The sequence below is a fragment of the Blennius ocellaris genome (assembly GCF_963422515.1).
Source record: "Blennius ocellaris genome assembly, contig: SCAFFOLD_162, whole genome shotgun sequence".
Taxonomy (NCBI): domain Eukaryota; kingdom Metazoa; phylum Chordata; class Actinopteri; order Blenniiformes; family Blenniidae; genus Blennius; species Blennius ocellaris.
This window is the reverse complement of record NW_027661906.1, coordinates 54,030-64,485: the sequence shown is the minus strand read 5'-3', so window position 1 is coordinate 64,485 and position 10,456 is coordinate 54,030. Positions and strand designations below refer to the sequence as shown.

The 10,456-nt window shown below is 45.4% G+C and overlaps 1 protein-coding gene across 1 annotated transcript in view; it reads right to left on the bottom strand.

The window, feature by feature from the left end:
* med25 (mediator complex subunit 25) overlaps positions 1-9,270 on the bottom strand; it is a 16,006-nt gene extending 6,736 nt beyond the window's left edge. Inside the window, 10 exon segments of the mRNA XM_080522114.1 lie at positions 2,372-2,664; positions 2,805-2,880; positions 2,968-3,086; positions 4,370-4,526; positions 4,638-4,758; positions 5,768-5,866; positions 6,697-6,821; positions 6,915-6,960; positions 7,042-7,177; positions 9,132-9,270. Coding sequence (XP_080378240.1) covers positions 2,372-2,664; positions 2,805-2,880; positions 2,968-3,086; positions 4,370-4,526; positions 4,638-4,758; positions 5,768-5,866; positions 6,697-6,821; positions 6,915-6,960; positions 7,042-7,177; positions 9,132-9,141 — 1,182 coding nt within the window. The 5' untranslated portion in view covers positions 9,142-9,270.
* Between the last annotated feature and the right edge of the window lie 1,186 nt (positions 9,271-10,456).

Genomic DNA, 10,456 nt, shown 5'->3' with positions numbered 1-10,456 from the left:
GTGATTTACCAGAAAAAAAAATTGAAGAAATGAGTGAAAAAAACGTCATAATTTTTCCTGGTTTCAAATGAGCTAAAGTAGATTTTCATTAATGATTAAACCAGTTTTTGATGGTTCAAACTGAAAGAGGCTGAAGGAAACAAGTCCGACGTCCAAATGGCCAAAAAGAGTTTCAAAATAATCTCCAAGAACCGGATCGTTTTTAACACAAGAGGTCAGAGAAACGAGCTGGAAAGTGGAAGTTGAGGTCAAACGACAACATTAAATCAAACAATCTGATAAAAGTCTAGAGGAAGACGATGTTATAAAAGTCTCGAGGAAGACGATGTGATAAAAGTCTTGAAGACGATGTGATAAAAGTCTTGAAGACGATGTGATAAAAGTCTTGAAGACGATGTGATAAAAGTCTAGAGGAAGACGATGTTATAAAAGTCTAGAGGAAGACGATGTTATAAAAGTCTCGAGGAAGACGATGTGATAAAAGACGATGTGATCAAAGTCTTGAAGACGATGTTATAAAAGTCTAGAAGAAGACGATGTTATGAAAGTCTCGAGGAAGACGATGTTATAAAAGTCTCGAGGAAGACGATGTTATAAAAGTATCGAGGAAGACGATGTTATAAAAGTCTCGAGGAAGACGATGTTATAAAAGTCTCGAGGAAGACGATGTTATAAAAGTCTCGAGGAAGATGATGTTATAAAAGTCTAGAGGAAGACGATGTTATAAAAGTCTAGAGGAAGACGATGTGATAAAAGTCTCGAGGAAGACGATGTGATAAAAGTCTACAGGAAGACGATGTGATAAAAGTCTAGAGGAAGACGATGTGATAAAAGTCTAGAGGAAGACGATGTGATAAAAGTATAGAGGAAGACGATGTTATAAAAGTCTAGAGGAAGACGATGTTATAAAAGTCTAGAGGAAGACGATGTTATAAAAGTCTAGAGGAAGACGATGTGATAAAAGTCTAGAGGAAGACGATGTGATAAAAGTCTAGAGGAAGACGATGTGATAAAAGTCTAGAGGAAGACGATGTGATAAAAGTCTAGAGGAAGACGATGTGATAAAAGTCTAGAGGAAGACGATGTTATAAAGGTATAGAGGAAGACGATGTGATAAAAGTCTTGAAGACGATGTGATAAAAGTCTTGAAGACGATGTGATAAAAGTCTAGAGGAAGACGATGTTATAAAAGTCTAGAGGAAGACGATGTTATAAAAGTCTCGAGGAAGACGATGTGATAAAAGACGATGTGATCAAAGTCTTGAAGACGATGTTATAAAAGTCTAGAAGAAGACGATGTTATGAAAGTCTCGAGGAAGACGATGTTATAAAAGTCTCGAGGAAGACGATGTTATAAAAGCCTCGAGGAAGACGATGTTATAAAAGTCTAGCGGAAGACGATGTTATAAAAGTCTAGAGGAAGACGATGTTATAAAAGTCTCGAGGAAGACGATGTTATAAAAGTCTAGAAGAAGACGATGTGATAAAAGCCTCGAGGAAGACGATGTGATAAAAGTCTCGAGGAAGACGATGTTATAAAAGTCTCGAGGAAGACGATGTTATAAAAGTCTAGCGGAAGACGATGTTATAAAAGTCTAGAGGAAGACGATGTTATAAAAGTCTCGAGGAAGACGATGTGATAAAAGTCTCGAGGAAGACAATGTGATAAAAGTCTCGAGGAAGACGATGTGATAAAAGTCTCGAGGAAGACGATGTTATAAAAGTCTAGAGGAAGACGATGTGATAAAAGTCTCGAGGAAGACGATGTTATAAAAGTCTAGAGGAAGACGATGTTATAAAAGTCTAGAGGAAGACGATGTTATAAAAGTCTAGAGGAAGACGATGTTATAAAAGTCTAGAGGAAGACGATGTTATAAAAGTCTAGAGGAAGACGATGTTATAAAAGTCTTGAGGAAGACGATGTTATAAAAGTCTAGAGGAAGACGATGTTATAAAAGTCTCGAGGAAGACGATGTTATAAAAGTATAGAGGAAGACGATGTTATAAAAGTATAGAGGAAGACGATGTGATAAAAGTCTTGAGGAAGACGATGTTATAAAAGTCTAGAGGAAGACGATGTTATAAAAGTCTCGAGGAAGACGATGTTATAAAAGTCTAGAGGAAGACGATGTTATAAAAGTCTCGAGGAAGACGATGTTATAAAAGTCTCGAGGAAGACGATGTTATAAAAGTCTCGAGGAAGACGATGTTATAAAAGTCTCGAGGAAGACGATGTTATAAAAGTCTTGAGGAAGACGATGTGATAAAAGTCTTGAGGAAGACGATGTTATAAAACCTCAGATCCTCCATGACCTCCGCCCCTCAGACCCCTCCCCTCAGGCTCCGCCCCTCAGGCTCCGCCCTCACTCACCATGCCGGCCTGAGCCGAAGGCGCCGTGGGCTGATTGGCCGGCTGCTGCTGCTGCGGCGCCGCCTGCTGCTGCTGCTGCTGCTGCTGCTGCTGTTGCTGCTGCTGCTGACTGGCGGCGGGCGGCCCCGGCGCCGCCACCGCCTGCTGCTGGCTGGGAGGAACCTGCTGCGCCATCATGGGCTGCGTCGCCGTGGTTACCGTGGAGATGCTGAGCTGGACGTGCTTCACGCTGGGAACCGACGGGATGGCGGGCTGGCCGCTGAACGGCGGACCCTGGTTCACCATCACCGGGACTGGGGGGGGCCACACCACCACAGGATGTTTTAATGTGAAAGTACAGTCCACAGGATGTTTTAATGTGAAAGAGCCCACAGGAACACGCCGCCCCCTGCCGGCCGCTCGGCCCACAGGAAGCAGTCCGGCGGTAACTCACAGGTTCTCTTCTGGTTGTTGGCCGCCTCCACCGCCATCTGCGCCGCCATCTGAGCCGCCGTCAGGGGGGCGGGGTTCTGTAGAGGAGGAGGACGACTGGATGAGGCGTTTCAGAGGGAAAAGGAACGCGTACGGCGTACGGAGGACGGCGCGGCGCCCGGTACCTGGTAAGGGTGGGAGGCGTTGATGGGCGGAGCCTGTTGAGAGGGGCCGACCACCTGCTGGCTGACGGCCTGAGGAGGGAGGACGGGTTTGAGCGGCGCGGAGCCGCCGCCTGCTGGAACTGGAAGACGACCAGACGTCAATAACCAACGACGGAGGAAACTACTGAACTGATTTATTATTTAACTTCTATCTGAGTGGAGGAACGAAACTTCTCTCTGGAATTCATCCACTTTTCAATCTCTTCACTCGTTCTAACACATTTATCACTCCAGAGACAAACGACTAGAATTCTTCAACGTGCCTTTATAACATTAAAGTCCCAGTGAAATGAAGGTTCCACCTCCAGAACTCTCTGGTGTCTCTTCTCTTCCAGGCTCAATCTTTCATCAAGGCTCATAAAACACCAACTAGAACTTCAAAACACTGTAAAAACTTGGATATTTAAGAGGGAAACAAGCCGATATAAACACAACAGATCGAGATCTGCACAACTCGTGACATCACACATAGGCTCCGCCCACAATGGCCCACGAAGAAGAAGGATTCCCCCGACTTCCTCGGCTGGAGATTCAAAATCCAAATAACTTTGTTATGCGACAACAGTCGGCGGAACCTTACAGGTAGAACCACAACTATCGTTTTCTACAAAGTAGTGTTTTATATTTCACTAGGACTTTAAATAAAAAAGCATGTTTGATCCTCCCAGAGAATCTAAATCTATAACTGTTAAAAAATATTAAAAAAAATAATAAAAAAATCCCACCCATGGAGGAAACTACTTTACTCATCTTATTTATTATTTAACTTCTATTTGAGTGCAGAAACGAAACAAACAACTTCCTCTGGAATTCATCCAGTTTTCAATCTTTTCACTGGTTCTAACACATTTATCACTCCAGAGAAACGACTAGAATTCTTCAACGTGCCTCGTAACATTAAATAAAGCATGTTTGATCCTCCCAGAGAATCTAAATCTATAGCTGTTAAAAAATATATTAAAAAAAACAAAAAAAAACCCCACAGTGAAAAGGAAACGTTGGAATTTGCCAAGGAGGTTTAACAAAATAAAATGAGTGAAAGAGATGAACATGTGTAACTGTAACTTTACATCCAGGTTAGACAAATACAATCATTCTAATACGCTTCATAAAATCCATCATCCCAAACTGCAATTATATATATAGAGTAGTTGGTTATACGATGACGGAAAATACAAAATAATCAAATGAAATTCTCCCAAAACGACCAATTTAATCCAGTTTGATTGATTTCCTGCGTCTCCACTGGACGTGGGACCTCGCCCCCCCCCGAAAGTCGTCTTTTCCTCGTCAGGACGCTTTGTGTTGTGACCGCTTTTACTTTGAAGGAGCCTCAAAGCGACCCCGCGGCGTGGTTCCTTACCGGGGAGCGAGATTCCTCGGACCAGCACCATGTGGAACGGGTCCTGGCTGTAGTCTGGGAGAGGCTCCACGGCGCCCCCTACAGGCGAGGCCCGTTCAAACAGAGCCCTGAGGGCCGGCAGCTTCCGGGGAGCCACCACCGAGAAGTGGATCCCTCTCTGGGGGGGGGGGAGGGGGAGGGGGGGGGGGGACACCAGAGGTCAAATAGGTCAAACATGTCAGCTGTGAACATTTAGGCCCGACGGAGAAGCAAAAACCCTGAAACGTACGTCTCTGATGATCTTGACCAGGTTGTCGGCGGTGCAGCCGGTGTAGCTCACGCTCTCCACGGCGGGCAGCAGGTAGGGGGGGGAGTTACACAGCAGCACACACACTTTGTGGGTCTGGCCTCTGGACAGGAGACAAGGAGGAGGTGAGGAGGTCTTCAGGACGGGGGGGGGGGGGGGGGTCTGGTTGGCCTCCTGGACCGGCACACTGAACCACACCCACATTAACACTCTCTCTCTCTTTTGTTCTAGTTTCACACCAGAGTCACTTCAACTTTATCCCTCGGAAAAGAAAAGGCTTTAAAGAAAAGTCACACAGGAAAACGTGGTCAAATGACTCAATGGGGAAAAATAGTCTGCGTCTCTCTGGAGTGGATTTAATACTTCCTGTGCTCAGATTCCCAACAAAGCGATGGAGGTAGGGCTGCAACTAACGACTATTTTAATAGTCGACTAGTCACCGACTAGTCGACTAATCGGACGATTATTAATTTTTTCTTAAATTTAGCATGAGGTTGCTTTAATTATGTGGCAAATGATAATAGACACAAGAAAGGTGGGTACTTCAATGAAAAATGCATCTTTTATTCAACTTTGCTGCTGATGGGCCATAAATCCAAAAATAAATCAACCTCTGTCCAAATGTGTTTTATAAAAAAATTAATTAAAATCAAGTAAACATTTCTTTCCTGTAAACCACGGGCACATTAGCAGCAGTGAAACATTAAATAAAAAAAATATAAAGTGCATTTTGTGAAGTGCATTCACGATACGCAAGGTCTGCTTTGCAAACCTTGCAAGTCATCTGTTTGTTCGCCGTGTCCAAGCTAAAACGCTCCCAAACCTTTGAAGTCCTGGTGCGCAGCTTCTGTGTTGGACGCCGCCATTATTTCTGTGTACGTCGCCGCGCGGCAGAGACGCTATTGCGCGTGTGCGACTCGGCAGAGATTGTAATGAAGTGAGACGCCTCACTCTGTTGGGAAAAACCCGTCTAGCGACGAACGTCGACAATGGAATTCATTGTTCGACGATTTCTATTATCGATTTTTGTCGAAGAATCGTTGCAGCCCTAGACGGAGGAGAGACACGACATGTAGCGTTGTTGATCGGGGGGGGAAAACCTGCGGTCGTACATTTGCTCCCTCATCTTCTTGAAGTCGTCAAACAGCTGCAGGGCCACAGAGAGTCCCTCTGCGATGAGGCTGCAGCTCTCCGCCCCCCCGCCCATGAACCTGGACAAACACAGACGTTCACATTAAACAAGAAGGCCGTTGCTGGGCTAATCCCCCGCCGGAGGGCTTCATATTTCCTCACAAAGCAGCTCTAAGGCAGCACACTTGGTACACTAGAGGGTGTTCCATGGGTCCTAGTAGATCATTATGTAGAATCTGAAAGGTCTTCTTCATAAGCTATGTCAAAATACGTCTCCAGAGCCCAAAAGGTGTTTTTATGCACTTAGTGACCCTGTGACCTGATATGCAAATTAGGTCCTGGTCACCATGGTGCCCCTTCTCCCCAAGTGGAGTGTCCATGTGTGAAGTTTGGTGACTGTGGGCCCAGGAACTGCTGAGAAATTAGGAGAAATGTTTATATGAAAATACATGTATTGTGCAACCATGACGAGCAAACTTCAGGCCCTACCAATCTTCAAGGTCAAGGTCAAGGTCAGGTCACTTGGTATGCTGGAGGGTGTCCCCAGAGTACTAGTAGGTGTGTATAAAATTTCAGAGCCCTAGCTCAAAAACCTAGGCCTCCAGAGCCCAAAATGTGTTTTTAAGCACTTCGTGACCCTGTGACCTACTTAATATGCAAATTAGGTGAAGGTCACCATAGTATCCCTTCCCCCTCTGAGATGTATCCACATGTGAAGTTTGGTCACTGTGGGCCCAGGGGTTGCCGAGATATAGGTAGAAACGTTCGAACGTACGGACGTACGGACGTATGTACGTACGGAGACTGTTTCAAGATCCCCCTTCGGGGCCTATCGGCTACAGGGGGGGATAAAAACCCCCGACGTGAGACGACGGTGGACGAGAGGAAGCGTCAAGGTGAAGAGATTTACTGGATGCTGTCGATCCAGGAGACGAACTCGAAGGCGGAGCTGGTGGGGGCGTGACACTGGACGTAGGACTCGGGGGCGCAGTCCACCGTGTTGAAGACCACCAGGCCGTACTGCGTCCCGCCGTACTGGGGACACAAGAGTCGGGGAGATAAACCCTCGATGTTGGCGAATCGACCAGAGAGAGACGGGCGGAAAAAAAAGCAGCCGGCGAAACTCACGTCTCCTCCGAAGTCCGTCTCCGCCGGCGGTCCTCCGTTAAAGTACCTGGACAGCAGAACCGCAGACGTTAGTTCACGCTGACGTACGAAACGCTGCGCTTCAAACGGGAGTCTGGAGGATTCTCACTCGATAGCCGGCAGGATGTAGTTCTTCCGCAGCGACTCGAAGTACGGCCCCAGGTTGGCCGTCCCCTCGATGACGAACACCACGTCCGCCACCTGGCTGGACCCCGGCTTGGAGGACGACTCCATCAGGGCCGGACCTGGTCCAGGGAGGGCCGGCAGCCAGGACAGAGCAGGGGACACGGGGGGCATGAGGGCCTGGTGCATTATCTCTGGGTACATTATCTCTGGGTACATTACCACTGGGTACATTATCACTGAATGTCTCTGTGTACATTATCACTGAATGTCTCTGTGTACATTATCACTGAATGTCTCTGTGTACATTATCACTGAATATCTCTGTGTACATTATCACTGAATATCTCTGTGTACATTATTACTGAATATCTCTGTGTACATTATCACTGAATATCTCTCTGTACATTATCACTGAATATCTCTGTGTACATTATCACTGAATACCTCTGTGTACATTATCACTGAATATCTCTGTGTACATTATCACTGATTGTCTCTGTGTACATTATCACTGAATGTCTCTGTGTACATTATCACTGAATGTCTCTGTGTACATTACCACTGAATATATCTGTGTACATTATCACTGAATGTCTCTGTGTACATTATCACTGAATGTCTCTGTGTACATTACCACTGATTGTCTCTGTGTACATTATCACTGAATACCTCTGTGTACATTATCATTAAATATCTCTGTACACTACCACTAAATACCTCTGTGTACATTATCATTAAATATCTCTGTACACTACCACTGAATACCTCTGTGTACATTATCACTGAATACCTCTGTGTACATTATCACTGAATACCTCTGTGTACATTATCATTAAATATCTCTGTACACTACCACTGAATACCTCTGTGTACATTATCACCGCCAAAAGAAACCTGATGAAGTTGGACATTCTTACGTTCCAGTGGTTGAGTCCAGAAAAAGTAATCCCCGTATCAGGGTGTGTAAATAACTTAAAGACTCTCCTCTTGGTTCTTGATGCTGCCGCCAGAGTTCTACGTTTACAACAACACCGTCACTGACAAAGACACGTAGACGCTCCCGGCTCTGAGCTGCTGTGAGCAGCCCAACCTGTAGGGGGCAGTGTAGCGAGAAGCAGGAAGCTCTTCTAGCCAATCAGAGTCCTGGAAAAAACACGAGTTGTGACGTAAACTGCTGCCTACCTCTCTTCACAAGCAAACGGAGACACGGAGGATTTATAAATTCTCACTGACCGGAGCTTTCAGGTGACCCGGAGCTGCGTTTGTGTGTAAATTCAAGATCCAAACGCAGAGAAATATCAGTTTGTTTGGGTTTTTTTTAAACTCAGGTAAGTGTAAACGTGGCAAATCAAGAATTTAAAATCCTTCTTTCAACTTATAAAGCTGCTAACAAGCAGCTTCCATCACGTCTTCCAAGAGCTGCTGGTCAAACGTCGCCCCAGAACGACACCTGCTTCTCAGTGCTGCCCCCTGGAGGCTCGGAGCTTTACTACAAGTACAACGAGAGGCTCGGGGCTTCCAGGCTCCTCTCACGTGGAACCAGCGTCCAGGTTCACCTGCAGACACCGACAGGCTCAACTTTTAAGACTCTTCTGTTTCAAACATGCTCCGGGGAGCAGCTCCAGGCCCGCCGGACGCGTTCCTGCTGTGGATTCAGACTCCTGGAGGACCGACGGTGAGCTTCTCTCCCCGTGTTTCACCACTTCGTGTCGCCAACGTCACGTTTCTCTCCAGGATCCCCGACAGCGGAATGTTTACCGTCAGTCTTCCACATACTAATCTTGTTTGTTTGTTGCTCTCTGTCCTGTTCTTCCGTCACCAAACAGACAAACTGTGAGGACGTGAATCGCTGCACGTGTGTTTTATATATATACATATATGTATATATGTATACATATATACAAAACCGCGCTACTTGGTAAGCTATCGGAGCACGTAATGATTTAATTCCCAAATTAATTTCCACCCAGTGTAAAGGATTTTGTGAGAAACAGTGAAAATGAAACCAAACGCCAGCTTCTCGTTCGCTCCGGGAATAAAAACATCCGCGACGGAGCAGGAAGCGCCACTAACCCGTCATCATGCAGCTGTCGGGAGGCTGAGGACCAACCTGCGGCTCCGCGGGACACGTTCGCGTCCCAGGGTGAAGAGAAAGTACAAGTTGATGGAGCTAAAGGAGAAAAGTGTTAGCCGCTAGCGCCTAGCCTCGAACGGTGTGTAATTGTTGACGGCGGAAGTGACGTCAGGGGGCCGCCCACTCCGGCGTCTTCTTCTTCTTCTTCTGTTTTTTATGACGTGCAGAAAATAAACGCCTCAGGCAGAAGGAGCGCCCTCTACAGGTTCAAACTTTTATTACACGCAGGAAAAACGAGCGACTACGTTCATAAACATCTGATTATAAAACATTAAGATTTACAACACAGATGAAGAAAATAGCACAATATATTACCATAGTGATAAATGACATCAAGGCACACAAAAGAGAAATATATAAGTATTCTTTTTTACTGTATACTTTGCTCCCCTTAGAACTTATTATACTTTATTATAGTTTGTGATTTTTATCTTATTTTTTTATTTTAGTCCTATTTTATTTTATTTATTATTACTTTTTACTGTAAATACTTCTGGCCCTTGGAGTTCTTGATAGTTATTGTATATAAGATTACTCTATTCTTACCTAACTGTTTGCACATTTCTTGTCTTTCCTACTCAAGAGTCCTTAAGAGCTGAATGGAACAAGTATATTTCTCCTTTGTGATCAATAAAGGCTTATCTTAGCTGAGCTTATCTTATCTTATCTTATCTTATAGGTAGACCGGTGTCAATAGTACAAGTACACAATATATACAAGGAAAAACGACGGGTGTATTTATTTGGAATCTTTGGTTGGATGTCCTGAAAACATCCACCCTTCCTGCAAGACTGTCCTGTTTTTGTCTCCGTCCATCTCATATGAACTCTGATCAGCCTCCCTGTCCCTTCACAACAAAAGCATCACATGATGCTGCCTCCACCATGTTTGGGCTGATTTGAGCCCATTTCGTCCAGTAAAGCAGAGCTTCTTCCTCCACAGTGAGTCTCCAGCTCCTCTCAAACTGCAGACGGGACGTCTGACCCTTCTTCTGGCTTTCTGGATTTATTCTCGTGTGAATTGTGGAGCGCAGCCTGACGTCGTCCTGACGACAGACGTGGATCTTTGGTTTCGGTGGACGGCGAGGCCTTGGTAGTTTGACAGTTGTGTCTCACGCTTCCCGTTATGGGACGATGGATTTTCTTCTTTTTTTCCAACGTAACTTGAGCAGGGAGCAAGAAGGCTTTGAGTCGACCTGGATTTTATTGAAGGGATCAACGTGACGAGGGACCAACACTTGGCGAGACACTCATTTAAAAGATGC